The sequence below is a fragment of the Lingula anatina genome, chromosome 4 (assembly GCF_051362555.1).
Source record: "Lingula anatina isolate TDL-2025a chromosome 4, LinAna3.0, whole genome shotgun sequence".
NCBI classification, from domain to species: domain Eukaryota; kingdom Metazoa; phylum Brachiopoda; class Lingulata; order Lingulida; family Lingulidae; genus Lingula; species Lingula anatina.
In genome coordinates, this window is record NC_141770.1 from 24085274 (window position 1) to 24110229 (window position 24956).

Consider the following 24956-nt stretch of genomic DNA (forward strand, 5'->3'; position numbering starts at 1 on the left):
GGCCTACAGCAAAAATAAAATTAATTTTTCTGGATATTGCACGTCTTTGACCTCAATTACCAAAATTTGTTTTGTCTCAAACTGTTCACAGAATTTTGAATCATTACTCCGTTCTTGAGTTCCAAGTTTCGAACAGTTTTTAGAGAGTCGCTCTTATGGCGAGAGAGACCGATGATCTTCACTTATGACGGGAAAGATTAGGGATTCGGAACTCGACAACGGGTTTATGAATCGTTATCCACTCAACTGGTTTGGGTAGGGAAAGGGAAAATTGCTGGGATTTCCAAGAAATTTATTTTTTGTGCTATATAAAGGAGCTTTTAACTTTCATTATACCGCCTCACTTATGGTGATCCCTATGTTAGGTTATGTCCCCTGGTACTGCCCCGTGTCCCAAATGAAATTACGGAGGCAATCTGTAATGACGCTGTGCGTTTTCTATACCATGTCAGGTCAAGTTAAGTTCTTTTCGCTCAACTGTGCGCTGAAGCGAAGTGGGCGAGCTTGATTAACCCTTCAGGGTTTAAAATTAAAACTTAAATACTAAATGTTACGTGAATAAATTTGCATGCATCACGCAATTTCTCATAGGTCATTTTCTTCTTTTCTCATTCCCAACATAGACATGTACCTAGCTTGTTTTCTGTATTTTTTTTCAGTCGGGAACTATTGGCCCTTCAAGCTGAAAACTATTCTCTGGAAAAACAGCTGCACAGTTACCAGCAAGCCATAGCCAAGAAAGATTCCAAAGGCCGCTATTCTGAGGACGGATCACTGGAGGATTAACAGATAACGGGAAAAAATTAACGAGGAGGAATTAACAGATTGCCAAAGAATTCGTGAACCAAGGGTTTAACAGATTGCGGAAGAATATGTAAACAGCGGAAAACAGGAGAAGCAACGGGTTGTTGAATGGTCAACAGATTACGGCACATTTAGTGTACTGTAATTACTCTTAAATCTACGGACTTCTGGGGAATCAGGTTGCGGGAAAATACTAATTAAAGGCGACTCTGACTAGAAGATCAACGGATCCGTGTAGGACTAAAAGATTGGCAAGTGACTTAAGGACAAGCATTCCTTGACGGTATGGCGACCATAAAAAGGCTACTCTTCTTCTCCGTGGAATCTTCCAAATGTAAACCCTCGGGGACAGACGGATACAGGAATAATTAGCACATATCAAGAAGATAAGTGTAGAGGTTTCGACCGATCAGTTAAAAGCTTTCCTAGACCAAAGTTATTCTTGGAATCACTCACGGAAAGATGAGTAAAAGGAGGTTTGGCTTATTTCTGAGGAATCAACGGATGATGGATGGTGTATCGAATAATTTAAGATATTCAGGCTGTTGTTGGAATGGTCCCTATCCTTTAGTAAGATAGATTTTAAATGACAGTGCTAAAAGATGAACTACGAGTTGACGAATAGTTGTAGATTAAACGTATGACTTGAAGAACGGCTCAGCTCTTAGGGATTAATGACATTAATATATCGCCCGATTCATTCTGACAATCAATATCAGTTAATACGTTGATGCTCTTTTTATACATTATCACCATTGCAATACGTTTAAATAGTGACTTATACACAATATTGGAGTCGGCTTGTGGTCAAATAATTGCACAAATATATTCGCGCACTCGATTGCACAAAATTCTGTCTAAATAGGATTACTTTTTTCTAAGCTTTTTTCTTTTCGAAATGCATACTTACACAAAGACCAACGACATCATTTACAGTGAGTCTTTGATCAAAACTAATCTGTAGCCAATCTTATTCAACCGTTTGGTCGTGATGTTAATGGCTATCATAAGCCTTTTGACGGTAGTTAAAAGAAAAAGAGAAAAAGAAACACCCAAAGGAGGTAGTAAGCATGAAAAGAGATTATTTCATCTTATATTTAAACCTATTACATTGGTTGTGAAAAGAGTGAAAATCAGAATTCGGGAAATTTGATTTTTAGACTCAAACTTCAGAGGCCGTATGAACTTCCTCTGTGTTCATTCCTTTGCCAAAAATGTCTTCATATGTATACATTATTTTATCAAGAAGACAAAGAATTACCCATCTGATAGACCCATGTTTACATTTTCATTGTTTGAAGTTTCAACTCTTTATCATCTTTGTTTATTAAACATTATAACAAAACACGTCTTAGTGCGTTCTGACACATGCTACATCATAGTAACAGAAGTGCCTCTTGTTTATAGAGACGTTTCAAATCTTTTAACTATTTTAAAACGATGAACGTTTAGTACCCAAACGTTTGACATTACAGCGATTACATGCTTTTTATGAAATAATAATGTTATTGTTAATAGTGTCCATATTCGTCTAGATTAATATCCCGAACTGGCAGAAATCCTTATGGCATGCAAAATAAAGATTTCTTTTCACTTCAACTCATTGTTTAAAGTACACTACAGTTGTCTGGCTAGCAGTCCGCTAGAAGCCAAGAACGGTTCTCTCCACGTGTTGAGATGAGGCCCAAAGTCCAACATGTAACAACTACCTTCTCTTCGTTTTTCTGTTGAACATGCCTTCGCTAAAAAGGAACAACGGAATATAATATCATGAATTTAATAACTTAATAGTCTCTTTGTACTTAAAAAAGAACAACATGTCCTGTATAACATATATACATGTATTAAATGTTTTGGGCGTAGCACAATCACACGGCTCAACAAAAAACAATTATACCGAGCTGAATAGCGTAATTATATTTTTGGCTCAAGATATTTCTTTTTTGTTTTTAATTTTCTGACAACGCTGATCGTGTGACGTGTGGCATTGATACTTCAAACTCAGTGGATGTTTGAGTGTTTGTGCTTGCCTAGGTGCATGCTTTCCAGTCCATACATGTAACTATACCTGCATGCATATGCTTTGAAATTTACACAAGCTTGCGTCACAAGCAAATATAGATATATGTGTATGAGAAGTTAAATGGTAACCATGCTGGCAGAAAAAAAACATTAAACAGAGCTGTCACGTCTGTCTGAATCTCAATTCAACTAGAGGATCAGAGAGGCGATACCGCCTCCGAATATTGTACCACCAGCTGGAGCAAGCGCATTCGTATAGACCCCCACATACACAAAATAAGGGACACAGCCACCAGTTTTGTGCTTGACAAGCTGTAAAAATGCAATCAACAAGAATTTTTAAACTATTGCAAAAAATATATATGGTACAATCAAATTTAAGTTCTTCGTAAGGTAGGTCAAGGGTCAATTTCAAGGTCACAGTAAATTGCCAGTATATGACTTCCTATTCAAGTTCAAGAGTAACTATGGACCTATCTCTGTCAAGTTTGAAGTTAAAAGAGAAAGAAATTAGCAGAGTTCAGTTCATGATAAAAAGTAGGTCAAAGGTCAATTTCAAGGTCACATTTAGATTGCCAGTATATGACTTTCTATTCAAGTTCAATAGTAACTATGGACCTATCTCTGCCAGTTTTGGAGATAAAAGGGAAGCAAAATTTGCAAAGTTCAGTTTATGGTGAAAAGTAGGACAAAGGTCAATTTTAATGTCACATTTATAATGCCAGTATATGACTTCCTATTCAAGTTCAATAGTAACTATGGACCTATCTCAGCCAGTTTTGGAGATAAAAGGAAAGCAAAATTTGCAAAATTCAGTTTATGGTGTAAAGTAGGTTAAAGGTCAATTTTAAGGTCACATTTGGATTGCCAGTATATGACTTCCTTTTCAAGTTCAATAGTAACTATGGACCTATCTCTGCCAGTTTTGGAGATAAAAGGAAAGCAAAATTTGCAAAGTTCAGTTCATGGTGAAAAGTAGGTCAAAGGTCAATTTCAAGGTCACATTTAGATTGCCAGTATATGACTTCCTATTCAAGTTCAATAGTAACTATGGACCTATCTCAGCCAGTTTTGGAGATAATAGGGAAGCAAAATTTGCAAAATTCAGTTCATGGTGAAAAGTAGGTTAAAGGTCAATTTCAAGGTCACATTTAGATTGCCAGTATATGACTTCCTATTCAAGTTCAATAGTAACTATGGACCTATCTCTGCCAGTTTTGGAGATAAAAGGGAAGCAAAATTTGCAAAGTTCAGTTTATGGTGAAAAGTAGGTCAAAGGTCAATTTTGAGGTCACATTTAGATTGCCAGTATATGACTTCCTATTCAAGTTCAATAGTAACTACGGACCTATCTCAGCCAGTTTTGGAGATAAAAGGAAAGCAAAATTTGCAAAATTCAGTTCATGGTGTAAAGTAGGTCAAAGGTCAATTTTAAGGTCACATTTAGATTGCCAGTATATGACTTCCTATTCAAGTTCAATAGTAACTACGGACCTATCTCAGCCAGTTTTGGAGATAAAAGGAAAGCAAAATTTGCAAAATTCAGTTCATGGTGTAAAGTAGGTCAAAGGTCAATTTTAAGGTTACATTTTGATTGCCAGTATATGACTTCCTATTCAAGTTCAATAGTAACTATGGACCTATCTCTGCCAGTTTTGGAGATAAAAGGGAAGCAAATTTTGCAAAATTCAGTTTCTGGTGAAAAGTAGGTCAAAGGTCAATTTTAAGGTCACATTTAGATTGCCAGTATATGACTTCCTATTCAAGTTCAATAGTAACTATGGACCTATATCTGCCAGTTTTGGAGATAAAAGGGAAGAAAAATTTGCAAAGTTCAGTTCATGGTGAAAAGTAGGTCAAAGGTCACTTTCAAGGTCATAGTAAGATTGCCAGTATATGACTTCCTATTCAACTTCAATAGTAACTATGGACCTATCTCTGCCAGTTTTGGAGATATAAGGGACTAAATGTTATAATTTTGGAGTTACCATAATGTGCCTTAAATTTCGTACAGAAAAAATTAATTAAAATAAAGAAAATGTCATTTTGGTCAAAATTCTTGAAATAGGAGGTGCTCTGATGTTTCAAAAGTTCAAATTTGATGAAATAATGTCATTTTTGAACACAAGTTGTCTGCTTTGCCAAGCCTTATGTTTTATTTTTCCAGAGTTCAAAATTTATTATCCATTACCGTACTGCACATTTTGCTTTTACCACCAATAAGTACTTTTTGATACAGCGTAACTCGAAAACCGTATGGAATACAAAAAAACCGAGACCACCTTCAGTGTTGGGCTTTACATGCTCTACAAAATGCAAAAAAGAATGGGTCTCTAGCATTAACGGTTCCCGAATTAGAGACAGTTTTCAGTTTCGGTATCTTATGGCCGCTACTCCCGTGAAAATGCACCGATTGACCCCAAATTCATGGAGATGAAAGATGACCTGAAGGGTAACACCTTCCAATAATATTATTGGTTAAGTCTGTGTGGTGTCTGAATAACAGGGCAAAAAAAAATTTTTTCGTAAAAAATTTCATTTTTTTGAAAATTTTGGCCCATTTGACCTTGAAGTAAAGGTCAAAGGTCAAATCCAAGGGTATATTTGAAATCTACACATATGACTTTTGGAAAGCCGTCTATAGAAATTTTTCCCATAACTCCTTCCGTAGGGTAGATAATTAGCATTTAATTTTGCCATTTTTAGACAAGGGTGCATTGCAATGAGTGCCACACCCAGACCCCAATACCGACAAAGCCCAAATTTTACGTGGAACGAGTTGAGATTATAGGTGACCTAAATCCATGAGATGGGTACGGGGGCCCTTACCGTCTAGGAGGAGAAGCGGTAACGGTAGCCGTCCGGCGGAGCCGGCGGAGCCAACGGAGCCGGCGGAACGATCCGGACGGGACCGAAACCATGTGTACCGCCAGCGCTAACGCTGGTGGTACAATAAACTGACAAATGTTCTCTATATAAAACACATACACTAGTAACTTACTCAAACATTTCCATGGCAAGCTTCTCTGCTGCTTCCTGTTGACTCTCAGCCTAAAAAATTCAAATAATTAAAACACTTATTATGTTCATAAAGTATCATGGGTAAATAGGTAATTTCAAAAACTGTTTTTGGCATTTAAAAAAACGCAATTCTTTGAAACTGTACCTCAAGTTCCTCCCTGAACCAATCATCCAGCTCCTTTCTTGGGCCATTGACATGCTTTTCCAGGTCTCTTCCACCAATGATATGTGGAATCCCATTGGTCAATGGCTGGTTTACCTGAAAACAGCAACATCAACGTACAAAACATGCATAAATAACAAAGCTGAAATGGGAGGCCATAGACCTATATTCCGAACTTTGATAAAATAAAGAGAAAAAACAAAGGAAAAAGACTCAAGGCACTAGGTTATCACCCTCAAGTCCAGAAGCCTTTGCTAATTTTTTACATAGAATGACAACTACCATCAATCTAGGTTCTAAATGATTACATATTATATATGCAAAAGTCCAAAGATTCTTGAAATGTTCCTTTTCATCTTTAACTCCTGTGAGTAATTAAATTAATAAATTAATGGCAGGTATAAAAACTAAAACAAATAAACAATCAAATTTCAGTGTCAGACATAATGAGCAGTATCTTACCTTTCTAAAATTCTTGAAATTCTTCACTTTTTTCCCATTCCACGTGGTCACTCCACTAGCTGACTGCTTGGACTGCTGTGGTCTTGTTTTTCTGACCACCATGGAGGCAAACTGGACTTGGATTAAATTTCTTGGTAAATTATCCTCTCCTTCGCTTTGTCCATTGACTCCATTCTCTCCATTATGCACTATTAACTAGAAATATTGGAAGTAAAATATTATAATACTAAAATGAAAGCTTTAGAGATGAGGAAACAAAATGCTGAAAATAAATCAAGGCATGAATATTAGAAATATGAATACAGCCAAAATCACATCAGTTTTGTGAAATTGTGCTGTGGTACATTAATAGGTTACTCTGATGAGGCTAAAATAATATAAATTTAAATGTATATGAAGTGTCAAATAGGTATCATTTGACTTTAAAAAACTACAACTCACTGTGGAAGTTGCCTCTGTGTTCTTAGTGAGGAAGCCTGGTGGGGGATCCTTGTGTCCTGATGTACTGCCATTACCATTAACCTGAAACATTTAAATAGCAGAACAGAACATTTAATTAGCAGAACAGAACTCGGGTTCTTAATGCACCATTCCTCTCAATGGCTAAGTAATTCATGACGAACCTATTAGTAATTTTTTCACTGACAAGGTTCCTTGTTTCAATAGGAAAAAATGGCTCAGTGGTCATATGGAGGACACTTAACACAAAAACTCCCAAGAAAAAATTTTTTTATGATTTATATGATAAAAATAATTAGCTCTTAATGGTAAATAAGGTGTTTTTAATGGATAACTGAGAGCTGAAGGGGAATTTTAAAAAATACAGAAAATGTGCAGAGCCCCAGGCAGATGAGAGCCTGCCTGGGGCTAAAAGTCACAAATGCAAGTGTTTGAGAAAAAATTATAAAGGAAAACAACAAAACTAGAAAAGCACTTTGAGAGTGCAGACCTCTGCCAAGGCAGCAATTGTTGATTATTATTGATAATTGATTGATTATTGATCCGGACCACCACCAAAAATTAATCATTGTCCTCTTTGGCCCACTTCCGACAGTTCCTGAAAATTTCTGCAAAATCAGTCCATAACTTTTTGTGTTATGTGGATGACAGACAAACAGGGGTGAAAATATAACCTCCTTGGCAGAGCTTGAGGTAAATATAATTCCAATGAAGCTGCTATTCAAACTTTTAATCTTCCAGTTTGATATATATATATATATATATATCTGTCATTCTTTGCTAGTGGTTACAAAATGTTGAATTTGACCGAAAATTTCAAACTTTCTCTGGGAAGCTGTAATTTTGCGATGTGATAGCTACACCATCACAGTTTATCATTTCATAAAAAGGGAAACAGCAGCTGCCCTTTTTAGGGCACACAGGAGAGTTGAACAGCTATACCCACCAAATCCAAGACGCGTTACCCTGGGTAATATATTTTGCACAAACTAATGATAGTCTAATGGAATGTTTTCAGTTTTAGTTTAAATCATAAGGGGGTGTTGTCTCAATGCTTCAAAACTGGTTTTGAAGAATTTAATCCACATTTCATAATTAATAAAAATGGTGAATATGTGGGTCACGGTAACGTTATTGACGCGGGTACAAAAACTTTTTATAATCATGTAAATAATAACAATATTTTTGCTATTATCCATACACACTTCATTCATGAGGGGCACACCACTTTCACATGCTTTTAAAATGGAATTGACAAACACAGAGGAATAATGCACATATTTTATTTACTGTAACTCTGTCATATGGGACACACACTGAACAAAGTTGATCTAAAGAATGTTCCAGATTGTAGTTTTTTATCAGAACTATTATTTTTTTATTATTATTTTAACACAATAAAGTTCAGTTAAATACAAAATTTAACAAAATGAAGTTCAGTGTAACACAAAGTTCATAATTATAACATTCTTCCTGACACATGTAGACCAATGGTGATATCTGTTCTGTGCTCACTAAAGCCCCCTTTACACTGGATGGCGTCCTTTCTGCGTCCAGCAGTACGGCCCCATTTGAGAGTTAAAAAATTATAATACTTTACGTGCCGACAACTGGCCGATCATTGAGCATTCATTCTGATACAAAATCAATGCTCGTGCCTCCTTATTAAGACCACAGCAATGCCAAATTTCATGGTCGCAGAAAGGACGCAGAAAGGACGCCGTCCAGTGTCAAGGGGGTATAAGGCATCCACCCTTGGGATTCTGAAAAAAAATCACACAAAGAATCTGTTAACTCTGATAACGAACAATGGATAACCTAAGATCACAAATAGTTTATTGCTTATTCAAGCAAAGTACAGTGCATTATGAGTGGCAAACACGCATTACTGAGACACATTTTCTTCACCCATTTTCGGTGCTTCATTGCGTAACGTAAGTGTTGCTAGTAATCCATTATTGCTGTTTTTACAGACGGTTAAATTTTAAACGCACGGAATACAGTGTAGCAGCTTAATTTAAGACAAAACTAAAAAAAAGTAATTCAATTTCGATGATTGAGTTTTCGAGAACAAGAGAACATGAATACGGTATCACCGCGTCACCATGTTCAATATGACCTTTAGTCCCCCATGTGAAACAGACGCAAAACGAAAGTTCAGACGAAGTCACCCTACTTATAGAATGGTAAAAATCAATCGGTACACAAATATGTTGAAACAATTGAAGAAAAATGAAACGAAACTCATTATTTCTCACCTTCATACAAAGAAGATCCCAATAAACAATCCTGTGACGGTTAAATCGAGGGAATTACACCTGTGCCCTGCATCCTATCTCGACAGCGTCATTGCGTGATATGTCATCAGAATGGGCCACCCGCCAGTTTGAGCTGGTTTTTTTAGTGTGCAAAAGAAGCCATTCGTGTGTAAGACGTCATCAGTTAGTGAGTATGGAAGAAGATCGCTATCGATGTATAATTTTCACGCGGCATTTTAAAGTCGTCTGATATAAATCGATCTCTGAAGTTTCAGCGTTGCGAACGTTATATTGGGACGCGGTGAAGAAAAATCGACCTTGCTGAGCAATAAATGTGAAATTCTTAAGAAAACTGATATTATCATGGACTTCGTGACACAAACTAACCGACATACTACTTTGGACGATTGAACAGTTTTAATACGGAAAGATAGGATTAGATGAAATTTTCATCGGGGTGGGACACCGCATGTATCGTAAGTTAAGCTAATTTTGTGATCATTTTTCAGTGACTTCAAATAAATTTTTATTTAAATAACAATTTGCACATTCTGTTTATTAAATCTTCTTGCAGTAGATGTATTCCCTGCTTCAATAATCCATTCAAACCCTAAACAAACTGTTCTTAAATAGAGGTAGGGTCAAAATTCCACAAAAAAGGACGCCATTTTGAGGGTTATTTCGATATATTTTCTGCTTTTTCTATTTTTTTTGCTTTTATAACAACATCCTCCTTGCTCATGCAGCTTCTTTGATTTGTTATTGAAACATACACAACGATGTCATGAGAATTTGGTTGGCTATCTAAATTTAAATAACATTCTTGTTATGGCCCCCCTCCAGTGCACCACTAGCAAAGAATGACTGATATATATATATATATATATATATATATATATATATATATATATATATATAACTTATTTGCAATATTAAACAAAATTTACCTGCATAATTATCACTGCTTCCTTATTATTAATCTAGCAGAGAGCTTTACCTTTGGGAGTTTACAGGGAAATATCAACAAGTGTGCTTTACGTAATCTCATTTAATGGCCTATTAAAGCAAATGACTTTATAACTCTGAAATTAATCTAGTGATACCCAAGGGTAATTTACAGACTGATCCACTCAAAGGTCTTCAGGCCCATAAGTCACACCTTAAGAAAAGCACAAAACCATAATGCCCAAAATAGGAGACTACCAATCCTGATGCAATAATACATTATGTTTAACTGCACAGTCAACATCAACTTATGCACAACAGGTAACACAGACGAAAGTAAAAGCATAAGGCTTCAGGCCCATCAGAATTCAAGTTTATACTTAGAAAGTGCCAGAATGAGAAAAATGAAAATTTCACAAAAAAATGCATAAATACAATAAACATGATAATCCAATAGAGCTGGTTTTCTCATGAGCTGAAGGCCAATCCTAAAAATCGTACTTGTAAGTTTAAAATTATAATAAGTAGCACAGTTTTCTTTTCATAATGTTTGCAGTAGCAGTGCAAAAAGATTGTCAATTTTGATGTAACATTACATAATAAATTAGAGAATAATTATCACCAATTTTTGTTTATTGACTATAAATAGGATGGACATGTAGAAAATATGATTACCATTTGGCTTCATGTCCATGGGAGCTCCGAGTCCCACAATGAATATGCCAAAAAAGATAATGAATATAACACTAAAATGTATAACTTCCAGAAAAAGAAGCCAATTAGACTGCTTTTCTAACTCAGGCTGCATTTTAGTCCTGTGTTTCTTTTTTGAAAGTTTGACAGTCATAAGTAACACGGTTTTTCCATAATGGTCATCAAGGCAGCAGCACCAAAAATTGTGTTTTCTTCTATTTTGATGCAACATTACATAATGCTTAACAGCATAATGACCATCGATTTTTAATAATAAAATATAAGTGTCATGGATTTTCACAAAATGTGACTAGTAGGGTCTTCAAGCCCATGGAGGTTCTAAGTCACACCTTGAAAATGCCAATAAGTGAAAAATTAAATTTTCACAAAAAACTGTTTAATTGCCAGAAAAATTTACCAAACAGACTGCATTGCCTACTGGAGCTGTATTTTAGTCCCATGTTTCTTTCCTGTAAGTTTGAGAACAGTAAGTGACATGATTTTCCTTAAATGGTCATCATGGGAGCAGTGCCCAAAATAGGGGTTTCTTAAAATTTTCATGCAATATTACATAATGTTTTACAGCATAATGACCATCAATTTTTAATTATAAAATATTAGTATCATGGTTATTCAGAAAATGTGACTAGCAAAAGCCTTCAGGCCCATGGAACTTCAAAGTCACATATTGAAAATGCCAAAATGTAAACAATACAGCACTGTTCTGAAATGGGTTTATTTCCATTTTTAACACTTTTTAAACATAAAACAAAATAAACAGTTTACTGCCATTTTTATATGACCAATGAAGAAAATTGATGAGATGGGAAAAGTATCAATAGAACAGTTTTAAATGTCCAACTTCCTCCATTCTGAGATTCTGAACATAGTGGATGAATGCATCTGACAAACTGCAATGATATGAGTTTATTTCCATTTTTGACACTTTATTACACAATACATGATAACAAGTTTACCATCATTTTTACAAAATCAACTAACAATGTTGTAAAGATGCAGGAAATGCCAAACAAACACATTTACGTATCTTATTAGTTCAATAATGAGACTGTTAACATGCCTAAGAATTGAATGTGAGGAAATGTGAAAAAACAGCATTACCTTTTAAAATAATGGACTGATTATGCTGATTTTCAAACTCAACCTGCGTTTTAGTAAGATTGGCCCCTCCTGTGAGTATAATGACAATTGGCCAATCTGTTTTTCTTATATTGTGTTATCAGTGTTGCATATATACTGAAAAAAGTGAAAAAAAAAACAGCGTAAATTCCCTATAAGTGACCCGATCGTGCTGATTTTCGAACTTGACCTGCGTATTATGAATATTTATCAGTTCTGTAAGTTTCAAGCCAAAGGGTAAAACAGCTCTTCATTTATTGTGTTATCAGTGTTGCAAAAATGCTGAAAAAAAGTGAAAAAATAGCCTAAATTCACTAAAAATGACCCAATCATGCTGATTTTCGAACTTGACCTGCGTATTATGAATATTCATCAGTTCTGTAGGTTTCAAGCCAAAAGGTCAAATGGTTTTCCATTTATGGTGTTATCGGTGCTGCATATATGCTGAAAAAAGTGAAAAAACAGCATAAATTCCCTATAAGTGACTCGATCATGCTGATTTTCGAACTCGACCTGCGTATTATGAATATTCATCAGTTCTGTAAGTTTCAAGCCAAAAGGTACAATGGTTTTCCACTTATCGTGTTATCGGTGCTGCATCACCCTGAGCTTCAGAGATAACTTGACACTAACCTCTTCACTATAGCCTATCTTCATCGTGTCAAGTTACCTCTGACGAAAATAGTTTGACCTAGTTTATATAAGCCAATCGAATCCATGTTTCAAAATTTTTCACCAAAGTTTGGTGAAAACGCTGATTGGTTGACCGTCAATCGGCAATCCTCGGCTGATTCCGCAAGCTCCATACTAACAACATAGTTATTGTCGAGTGCGGAGACATCCGAGTAGTTCCGAGTGCATAACCGTACACAAAGAAAGCATGGAGTATATCGGAATTGAAACCAGAGCAGTTTGATGCCCTGCATAATTATCTACTGAGGGATGATGTATTTTGCGTGCTGCCCACAGGTTACGGCAAGTCCCTGAAATTCAGCCTTATCTTTGATTGGTCCGGATTTGAACAAAGCGCGCTTTGACTCGTTCGCGTTCATTGGCTAGATCGTTCAATGAGTCATTGAGTGCGGGCTTTAAATTTGATTGGCGGGCGGCGGAGGCAATCGAATGTGGTCAGAGGTAACTTGACACGATGAAGATAGGCTATAGTGAAGAGGTTAGTGTCAAGTTATCTCTGAAGCTCAGGGTGTGCTGCATATATGTTGAAAAAAGTGAAAAAACAGCATAAATTCCCTAAGAGTGACCCGATCATGCTGATTTTCGAACTTGACCTGAGTATTATGAATATTCATCAGTTCTGCAAGTTTCAAATCAAAAGGCAAAATGGTTTTCCACTTATCGTGTTATCGGTAAAAGTGCACGGCGACGGCGATGGCGACGGCGACGACAGACGCAGATGATGGCTATATGTACAGACACATCTGTGTCTGTACATAAAAACAGCATAAATTCCCTAAAAGTGACCCGATCATGCTGATTTTCGAACTTGACCTGCGTATTATGAATATTCATCAGTTCTGTAAGTTTCAAGTCAAAAGGTAAAATGGTTTTCCACTTATCGTGTTATCGGTGCTGCATACATGCTGAAAAAAGTGAAAAAACAGCATAAATTCCCCAAAAGTGACCCGATCATGCTGATTTTCGAACTTGACCTGCGTATTATGAATATTCATCAGTTCTGTAAGTTTCAAGTCAAAAGGTAAAATGGTTTTCCACTTATCGTGTTATCGGTGCTGCATACATGCTGAAAAAAGTGAAAAAACAGCATAAATTCCCTAAAAGTGACCCGATCATGCTGATTTTCGAACTTGACCTGCGTATTATGAATATTCATCAGTTCTGTAAGTTTCAAGTCAAAAGGTAAAATGGTTTTCCACTTATCGTGTTATCGGTGCTGCATACATGCTGAAAAAAGTGAAAAAACAGCATAAATTCCCTAAAAGTGACCCGATCATGCTGATTTTCGAACTTGACCTGCGTATTATGAATATTCATCAGTTCTGTAAGTTTCAAGTCAAAAGGTAAAATGGTTTTCCACTTATCGTGTTATCGTCGCTGCATATATGCTGAAAAAAGTGAAAAAACAGCATAAATTCCCTAAAAGTGACCCGATCATGCTGATTTTCGAACTTGACTTGCGTATTATGAATATTCATCAGTTCTGCAAGTTTCAAGTCAAAAGGTAAAATGGTTTTCCACTTATCGTGTTATCGGTAAAAGTGCACGGCGACGGCGACGGCGACGACGGCGACGATGGCGACGACAGACGCAGATGATGGCTATATGTACAGACACATCTGTGTCTGTACATAACAAGCAAAAGTCTTCAAGATCATGTAACTTTAAAGTCACACCTTGAAAATGCCAATATGTAAAAAATTAAATTTTCACAAAAAACTGTTTAACTGCAAAAAAAAAAAAAAAAAAAAAAACCAAACAGACTGCATTGCCAACTGAAGCTGTATTTTAGTCCCATGTTTCTTTCCTGTAAGTTTGAAAACAGTAAGTGACATGATTTTCGTTAAATGGTCATCATGGAAGCAGTGCCCAAAATGGGGGTTTCTTCAAATTTTGATGCAATATTACATAATGTTTAACTGCTTAATGACCATCAATTTTTAATTATAAAATATTTGTATCACAGATATTCAGAAAATGTGACTAGCAAAGGTCTTCAGGCCCATGGAACTTCAAAGTCACGCCTTGATAATGCCAAAATGTAAACAAGACAGCACTGTTCTGAAATGGGTTTATTTCCATTTTTAACACTTTTTTAACATAAAACAAAATAAACATTTTACTGCCATTTTTATATGTCCAACTAAGAAAATTGATGAGATGGGAAAAGTATCAATAGAACAGTGTTAAATGTCCAATTTCCTCCATTCTGAGATTCTGAACATAGTGGATGATTGAATCTGACAAACTGCAATGATATGAGTTTATTTCCATTTTTGACACTTTATTACACAATACATGATAACAAGTTTACCATCATTTTTACATAATCAACTAACAATGTTGCAAAGATGCAGGAAATATCAAACAAACACTTTTAGGCATCTTATTAGTTAAATAATGAGACTGTTAACATGCCTAATAATTGAATCTGAGGAAATGTGAAAAAACAGTATAACTTCTTAAGTAATGGCCCGATTATGCTTATTTTCGAACTCAACCTGCGTTTTAGTAAGATTGACCACTCCTGTGAGTATAATTACAATTGGCCAATCCGTTTTTCTTATATTGTGTTATCAGTGTTGCATTTATATTGAAAGTAGTGAAAAAACAGCATAAACTAGAGGATCAGAGAGGCGATACCGCCTCCGAATATTGTACCACCAGCTGGAGCAAGCGCATTCGTATAGACCCCCACATACACAAAATAAGGGGTGCAGCCACCAGTCTTGTGCTTGACAAGCTGTAAAAATGCAATCAACAAGAATTTTCAAAATATGCAAAAAATATATATAACTAAAAATGGTGCAATCAAAGTTAAGTTCATTGTAAGGTAGGTCAAAGGTCAATTTCAAGGTCACAGTAAATTGCCAGTATATGACTTCCTATCCAACTTCAATAGTAACTATGGACCTATCTCTGCCAGTTTTGGAGATAAAAGGGAAGCAAAATTTGCAAAGTTCAGTTCATGGTGAAAAGTAGGTCAAAGGTCAATTTCAAGGTCACAGTAAGATTGCCAGTATATGACTTCCTATTCAACTTCAATAGTAACTATGGACCTATCTCTGCCAGTTTTGGAGATAAAAGGGAAGCAAAATTTGCAAAGTTCAGTTCATGGTGAAAAGTAGGTCAAAGGTCAATTTCAAGGTCACATTTAGATTGCCAGTATATGACTTCCTATTCAACTTCAATAGTAACTATGGACCTATCTCTGCCAGTTTTGGAGATAAAAGGGAAGCAAAATTTGCAAAGTTCAGTTCATGGTGAAAAGAAGGTCAAAGGTCAATTTCAAGGTCACAGTAAAATTGCCAGTATATGACTTCCTATGCAAGTTCAATAGTAACTATGGACCTATCTCTGCCAGTTTTGGAGATAAAAGGGAAGCAAATTTTGCAAAGTTCAGTTCAAGGTGAAAAGTAGGTCAAAGGTCAATGTCAAGGTCACAGTAAGATTGCCAGTATATGACTTCCTATTCAACTTCAATAGTAACTATGGACCTATCTCTGCCAGTTTTGGAGATATAAGGGACTAAATGTTATAATTTTGGAGTTACCATAATGTGCCATAAATTTCCTACAGAAAAAATTAATTAAAATAAAGAAAAGGTCATTTTGGTCAAAGTTCTTGAAATGGGAGGTTCTCTGAAGTTGCAGAAGTTTAAATTTGATAAAATAATGTCATTTTTGACCACAAGTTGTCTGCTTTGCCAAGCATTATGTTTTATTTTTCCGGAGTTCAAAATTTATTATCCATTACCGTACTGCACATTTTTACGGAAGCCGACTGGTGCCATATGTTGAAAAAAAAAATTATCTCGAAATTTCGAGATAGCATTTTTTTTTGTTCAAATTTCAAAATACTATCTCGAAATTTCGAGATAAATTTTTTTGCTCAAATATCAAAATGCTATCTCGAAATTTCGAGATAATTTTTTTTTTGTTCAAATTTCAAAATAGTATCTCGAAATTTCGAGATAATTTTTTTTTTCTACATATGGCACCAGTCGGCTTCCGTACATTTTCCTTTCCCCACCAATATGTACTTTCTGATACAGCGTAACTCGAAAACCGTATGGAATACAAAAAAACTGAGACCACCTCCAGTGTTGGGCTTTACATGCTCTACAAAATGCAAAAAAGAATGGGATTCTAGCATTAACGGTTCCCGAATTAGAGACAGTTTTCAGTTTCGGTATCTTATGGCCGCTACTCCTGTGAAAATGCACCGATTGACCCCAAATTCACGGAGATGAAAGATGACCTGAAGGGTAACACTTTCCAATAATATTATTGGTTAAGTCTGTGTGGCGTCTGAATAACAGGGCAAAAAATTTTTTTTTCGTAAAAAATTTCATTTTTTTGAAAATTTTGGCCCATTTGACCTTGAAGTAAAGGTCAAAGGTCAAATCCGAGGGTATATTTGAAATCTACACATATGACTTTTGGAAAGCCGTCTGTAGAAATTTTTCCCATAACTCCTTCCGTAGGGTAGATAATTAGCATTTAATTTTGCCATTTTTGGACAAGGGTGCATTGCAATGAGTGCCACACCCAGACCCCAATACCGACAAAGCCCAAATTTTACGTGGAACGAGTTGAGATTATAGGTGACCTAAATCCATGAGATGGGTATGGGGGGCCTTACCGTCTAGGAGGAGAAGCGGTAACGGTAGCCGTCCGGCGGAGCCGGCGGAGCCGGCGGAGCCGGCGGAACGATCCGGACGAGACCGAAACCATGTGTACCGCCAGCGCTAACGCTGGTGGTACAATTACCTAAAAGTGACCTGATCATGCTGATTTTCGAACTTGACCTGCGTATTATGAATATTCATCAGTTCTGTAAGTTTCAAGTCAAAAGGTAAAATGGTTTTCCACTTATCGTGTTATCGGTGCTGCATATATGCTGAAAAAAGTGAAAAAACAGCATAAATTCCCTAAAAGTGACCCGATCATGCTGATTTTCGAACTTGACCTGCGTATTATGAATATTCATCAGTTCTGTAAGTTTCAAGTCAAAAGGTAAAATGGTTTTCCACTTATCGTGTTATCGGTGCTGCATACATGCTGAAAAAAGTGAAAAAACAGCATAAATTCCCCAAAAGTGACCCGATCATGCTGATTTTCGAACTTGACCTGCGTATTATGAATATTCATCAGTTCTGTAAGTTTCAAGTCAAAAGGTAAAATGGTTTTCCACTTATCGTGTTATCGGTGCTGCATACATGCTGAAAAAAGTGAAAAAACAGCATAAATTCCCTAAAAGTGACCCGATCATGCTGATTTTCGAACTTGACCTGTGTATTATGAATATTCATCAGTTCTGTAAGTTTCAAGTCAAAAGGTAAAATGGTTTTCCACTTATCGTGTTATCGGTGCTGCATACATGCTGAAAAAAGTGAAAAAACAGCATAAATTCCCTAAAAGTGACCCGATCATGCTGATTTTCGAACTTGACCTGCGTATTATGAATATTCATCAGTTCTGTAAGTTTCAAGTCAAAAGGTAAAATGGTTTTCCACTTATCGTGTTATCGTCGCTGCATATATGCTGAAAAAAGTGAAAAAACAGCATAAATTCCCTAAAAGTGACCCGATCATGCTGATTTTCGAACTTGACTTGCGTATTATGAATATTCATCAGTTCTGCAAGTTTCAAGTCAAAAGGTAAAATGGTTTTCCACTTATCGTGCTCTTGCACGGCGACGGCGACGACGGCGACGACGGCGACGACAGACGCAGATGATGGCTATATGTACAGACACATCTGTGTCTGTACATAAAAATTAGATGTGGGGATGCATTTTTCCTTCAAAGTTTCAGTCTGCCTATATCTAGATACATATATAACACATACTTCTACTTCTGTTAAGCTGTCCTCCTGGTCATCATATGTCAATCTCCCTATTGTCTTTTGACCTTGAGCATTTGCTCTATTAGTCTTTGATGTAGAAGGTTGAACCTCTCCATAATCTTGGTCACTTCTACTAGAAGGAGAAGCTTTCGGGACAACATTTGTGACCACTGGGCTAGACGTAACCATTTCATCTGTACTTGTCTTGGAAGCCCTGGGACCATCAAAATCCCTGTCCCGTTTTGAATTTTTCTGCTTTAAACTTGGCACTATATCGTCAAATTCTTGTTCAATATTATCTTCCTCCTCATCTTCTTCAATTTTTACTGTATCTGTATCTATTCTTGAAACTTCCGTGTCACTTTCAAGTTGAGTCTCGGCCACCACATTCACTCTGCTCTTACATTCGGCCCTTGTGGGAGTTATCCTCTCTATTTTTATGGACTCTGTATTTTGGCAAACAACTGGCGTGTCCGGTTCAGTTTTTATAGCTTTTGAAGCTGGGTGACTTTCTTCTGTCTCTTTAGATCTTAATCTGAAATATCCAATGACAAACAAAACTGAAGCACTGCTTTTGAAAAAAATTCTGAATTTTATGGCTTATATTACTTGGAGCCACACTAGAATTGTCCCGTTTCCTGCTCAACCAAATATTATGCTACCAACTGGTCATAGGTATCAAGTAGGCATGATTGCAGGACAAAAACAGCTAAAATTTTTAAGTCAAAACATTAATTGTTATAAAGTCAATGTGCTAAAAATGTCATTGATGAAAATCAAACCACACAGTAACAGGGTACACTGCTCAGAATGTATACATATCTTGTTTACAATATCATTAACACCTATAAAGAACCTGTAAACTAAAGCATGTCAAATCATGTAAAAATGCAGGGGTGGCACCCCTGTATCCAGAACTGGTCACAGTCTGACTGATGTCATCAAACAGCTGATAATATCCTAACAGGATTAAGAACTTTGACATGAAATGGATTCCATATAAAAAATGTGATATGTCTGCATATGGTGATGTCATGAAATTAAAAACTGCTTTAACTTAGCCCAATTCTAAATACTGACACCAAAATGCTAAGGACAAAATTAATTTGTATAACTTCCAACTGCTTCCAAGTACCTCTTTCTAGACAGGCTGGTGTGCGTTGGTGTCGACGGGACAGTAAAGCTCGCCTCTGTCTGCTGCGTCTCTGGCACACATAACTGAGGTTGATGGGATACCTCCTTGGCATACTGGGATACATCCTGGGTCAGCTGACTTTGGGGTTCTTGTTTTATATATGGTGCTGTGGCCTCAGTTTTCACATTTCTGTTGTTGAAAAAGGAAAAATAAATGCTTGTTTAAATCAATATATATTTCACCTTTATGCAAACTGAAAACAAACCAGTCCACATAAACAGCAATTCTAATGATTTTACTTTAAAAAAAATGGCAGAAATGTAATTTTTTGGGAATATGACAAAATGGGGCATGATTTTGACCGACTATGGTGTCAAATGTGTCTCTTTTATTACAAAATAACTAAAACAACAAAATCACCTGACTGACTGGGACTGCTGTGTAAAGGAAGCCGCCACCTGACTTTGTGATGGAAGCTGAAGTAAACTGGATGCTGAAAACAAGAAAAAAAATGTGAAAGAACATTAGCCAATAACACTGAAATGGAAAGTGAAAGTGCTGAATGTCTATAAACAAACCCAGCCATGTAGCTTAAATATTCAACACAATATTTTACCAATTCAAACTTATCTAGACTAATAGTATCCATCTGTTTTAAAGATGTACCACAAAGAGAATGCACAGTCAGGGTCTTTCACTTAAACCAAAAAAACACAGCATATCATAAAGTCAACATGAAGCCAAATGTTGTAAAGATGTACCTTGACTAATATCTGGAACCTAAAATCTGATCAAATTTAGACCAAAACTAAAACCAAAATGGCATTTACTTTAAACAAATTTGACATTTTGTGCTATTCTTTAAATTACTGTCATTAATATATTAGTAGGCAGTTTTGTTGGTTTTTCTGACCTGGCTCTCTTTCTGGATTACAGTAGCTGTCAGTAGAACAGTAGAGCACAGCAAACCCCAGCTCTGCATCCTGGATCTGACGCCGTTTATGTCTACAAAAGTATGTCCACAGACAGTAGATATTCAATTCAAACTTTTTTTTATTACAAACCAAACTTATGAATTTTAAATTTTCATACATAAATTTAGGAGAATACTTTCTTTTACACCTTCATTAGAGATGGAAAAACTTATCGTTAGGCAAAAATATTTGTTCAAGTCGCACAAGTGACAGAATTGCTAACTGTAAATCCAATCTCATAGAAATTTAAGCATCTTAACCAATCTCAGTAAAAATGTTGAAATTTATTCCAAGAACAGAGATGTTCCTTTTATAGTTTGTAGATCGCCATTAGTGAAAGTATTAATCTTCGTCTATCACTAATTAATACAAATGTTCATTCATGTTGTATAAAAACAATTTCTGTGATGCATCTGCATACAATAGTTTACATTCTAGTAAATGAGAACAAAAAATGAGTACCTTTTCAGATATCTCTGCACATGTGTCACCCAGTCCCTGGCATTTTTGGACAGCAACTGGGGATTAGTGGGTGGTTCACAGTACATGACACATGTCCCCCTCTCTATTAGCACCTCGTCATTGTTATCATCTGTCCCTTCCTCCATCAACACTGGGGTCCCTCCTGCTAGCTCTACAGCGATGCTCAGCTTTCTAAACTGAAACAAAATAGAATAGAGAGGATTAAACATTCTGACTAAGCAATATCTTCACATCAACACTGGGGTCCCTCCTGCCAGCTCTACTGCTATGCTCAGCTTTCTAAACTGAAACAAAATAGAATAGAGAAGATTAAACATTCTGACTAAGCAATATCTTCACATCAACACTGGGGTCCCTCCTGCCAGCTCTACTGCTATGCTCAGCTTTCTAAACTGAAACAAAATAGAATAGTACACAGTAGATTGAACAGTCTGACTAAGCAATATATTTATATCAACACTGGGGTCCCTCCTGCCAGCTCTACAGCTATGCTCAGCTCTCTGAACTGAAATAGAATAGAGAAGATTGAACATTCTGACTGTGTCTTCTAACTGACACTGGTCTACAGTCCAACCAATTTTAACTTTACACTGATTGAACTATCTTGACTTCAAAAAGGGAATTTATGTCATTTGGTTGAATAAAATATTTTTTAAACAATTAGCCTTTGAGTTTTTTTTTTTACAAATATGCATCATATAGAAGTGTAACTATTATGTATACAAACTTATCAAACATTTCATTCTGTCAGGATATTAAATCATAAAGTCATTAGATAAATTAAATACACTTAAGAGCAAAAAAAATAGCTTTACTGACTAAGTATAAAAAATGTGGGTAAATGGAGCATTGTTGTACAGGGATGATACACTGTCACCTGACAAACGTTTATCTATTATATTCACCTGTTTTGGAGAGAGGAATATAAATTTCATTCCAGAAAAAAGTGTCTGTCTTCCAGGATTTTTCTTAAAGGACACTTCATCTGGGTTCAGCAGCAGTTCAGCCAGGGCAGGGATGAAACTGAAACATTGAGTAGATTAAATTATCTCTCAGGGCAATTAGGACTTTATTACTTGCAAATATACTTGTATAGTTATGTTTTAGAGGTAAGACTTTCAGTCCTTTCAAATTATTTTTTTTACAGAAAAAGAATCAATTCACCAACAGTTAACTACAAAATGTGACGCAAAAATTATAAACAAAAAACTTATGTGAGATGTTTAAATAAACACTGGGATATACAAAGACTGATTAAGCCTTCTTTGGTTGATTCTGTAAACATAAACAATTGTCCAGCTACATATGAAACTTCAACTGTTTAAGTTCAAGATAAATATGATCACAATTATTATAATAACTCAGGCTCCCATATTTCAACATATTTCTGAATAATCAAGCGATATTAAGCAAGCCTAAAAAAACACCCTCATCCCTTAATAAATACAGGTAACTTTTCGCATTAGCATAAGTCTACCTACTCATCAGGGTTTGGCAGCTGTTTATTCTGGTCATAGGCTTCAAGTAACTGTGTCAGGTATTCAGGGGTGACAATGGGCTTCTGGGAGATCAATGCACAAACCACCTGAAAATACACACACAATACACTGCACCTGGCTTGGTCTGCCTTGATAAGAGTGGAGCAAGGTCTGCACAAAATTTATTACCATGAATGGAAAGGGTAAATAATTTTTGTATATCAAAAAGTGCTGAAAACATTATTATTTTCTTTTCATTTTCTTTCACTTCATATGCTAGGTTTTGATATGGTTTTATGTGGAAAAATAACACACCACTATCTTGCAACAGGACAACTTAAAATTGAAAATTTAATTCATAGATTACCAGAACACACCTTAATAGTGACACTTATGGTACTCATAACTAACATGTCGCACTCCCGCCTCCAGTCACCAAGGACATGGCCGCTGAGCTGACGTATGACGCCCTTGACAGACTTTTTCACCGAATTGTCCAGGCAAGATGTAGTCACTATGAAAGGCTCACGTTTCACTCTAGAGGGAAAAACAACAGAAACAGAAAATTTTAATTATGAAGAAATAAGGTTTGCTGTATGAATGTGACCTTGGAAAAACAATTGATCCAATTAAATATCTACTTAAATTTCCAAATGAGGCTAAATGGCAATAAATGTAGTATTTTACAAATTTTGCAGAGGTCAATTCAAAAAGTAATATAATCATTTCTACATCACCCAGAAGAAAATAGGGTATAACTATTTATTTTTCATTTGCTATCATTATTTAAGTTAACCAAAGACATCCAATGCTGTACTTAGTTTCAATGAATCTTTGCTTAATTTTCCTCTAAATGGTAACATACAAGGTATTAACATAATGTCAGTATACTGGTTAACTCTTTAAGAAGCATCAGAATAACTCAACTAGCACCTGAAGGAACTCTGTGCCCCAAATTTGATTTCATCTCCATCCTTTAGTTCTCTCTCTCCCTGAATCCTGCTTCCATTGACAAATGTCCCAAACTTGGATGTGTCTTTTATAGTCAACACAGGCGGCTTATGTGGGAATGGCTAAAATAGATGCATCAGCAATGTTAACAGTCTATAAAAATTTGGGGAAAATAATTTTTAAAAAATCAAAGGTAAGAAATGTGTGAGGTCAAACAAAAAAGTAAGATGAACTGTTGGACTATTTTATATTTTATCAAACATTTGTGGCCTGAACAGAATTGACATTTTCTATTCCCTAATATTCCCTCTAGAGATGCCTTTAATCAACACATCAGTTTCCACCAAGTGTCATTATCAGTCATTGAAATTATAAGAATCTGAGGTCATATGCAATCTATCTACAGCAACTCTTTCAAACATTTGATACAAAATTACTTAAACTACTGAGTAATGTTTAGCACCAAATGATTTTCTGGGTCGGAAACTTCAACTGTTTCAATATCATTGTAGAAAGTTGAAAAATACCAAATGATTTTCTGGGTGAACAACAATGGCCACAGCATGTTTCCTGCTCATGGACTGGTCTCCTTCTATCAAGATGTCGCAATCCTTCCTTCCTATCACATTCTCCTTATTGGCCAGCAATGGATAACGAACACCTAGAATACATGTAAAAATGACACATTAAATTGCATTCAATACTAAATATTGTTTATCAAGTAATTTTTTATACAAATAAGGGGAAACTGTCTGTCCAACTGGTCATGACAGCTTGAAATGCCAGACGACCTGCAAGCTTTTTGATATCTCAAATCTTTTGGACTGGCAAGGTTTAAGTGAAAATACAATAACTAAAAGTAAATCACATTTAAACATGTAAACTAACAGAAATATAATACTTAGTTCTGAACAGCACAGATTGGGGAGGACCTGCAGATTCCCTGCATTGTGGGTCCTCCAGACATTCAGTATCTCTAGATTTCCCCAAAGTATGCTTTATACAATAAACTCTCTCTCTCTCTCTCTCTCTCTCTCTCTCTCTCTCTCTCACACACACACACACACACACACACACACACACACGTCTTGATTGTCTTACAATACAGGTAGACCAAGGGGGGGGGGTTCTCATTGAATGAATGAAACTACTGGTCTGGTACAGTTCACTGTGAAGCAGCCGGTCTACTGCTACCTGCTTATCTTGCGACAATAAATCAGAAACCCTATTTGAGCAAATATCTATAAAACACTACACTATAACGTCGATAAAATGCACTACTTGTAAATAGAACATTACCTGTCTGTGCGGAATACAAAATCCACATCTCCTAAGGTTAGGAAATCAAACATGGAGGGAGGAATAGTCACGTGACGGTATATCATTATGAAAACGAGGTTGGGAAATTCCCTAACTTGACCACAAC

The 24956-nt window shown here is 36.0% G+C and overlaps 2 protein-coding genes across 2 annotated transcripts in view; one reads left to right on the forward strand and one right to left on the reverse strand.

The window, feature by feature from the left end:
* Positions 1-1739, forward strand: part of LOC106179232 (uncharacterized) — a 28203-nt gene extending 26464 nt beyond the window's left edge. The window contains exon 3 of the mRNA XM_013562773.2: positions 660-1739. Within this exon, the coding sequence (XP_013418227.2) occupies positions 660-786 (127 nt within the window). The 3' untranslated portion in view covers positions 787-1739. The remainder of the gene's footprint in view (positions 1-659) is intronic.
* A 122-nt stretch (positions 1740-1861) lies between these two features.
* LOC106179244 (nibrin) lies at positions 1862-24956 on the reverse strand. The gene is made up of 16 exons (XM_087011198.1): positions 24830-24956; positions 24058-24191; positions 23513-23652; positions 22957-23116; positions 22583-22686; positions 22007-22124; positions 21081-21277; positions 20558-20649; positions 20065-20137; positions 19645-19833; positions 18513-19044; positions 6914-6994; positions 6473-6667; positions 5993-6106; positions 5828-5877; positions 1862-2546 (listed from the first exon to the last, which is right to left on the reverse strand). Exons 1-16 carry the CDS (start codon positions 24855-24857, stop codon positions 2510-2512), a joined length of 2244 nt encoding a protein of 747 aa, XP_086867324.1. The 5' UTR covers positions 24858-24956; the 3' UTR covers positions 1862-2509.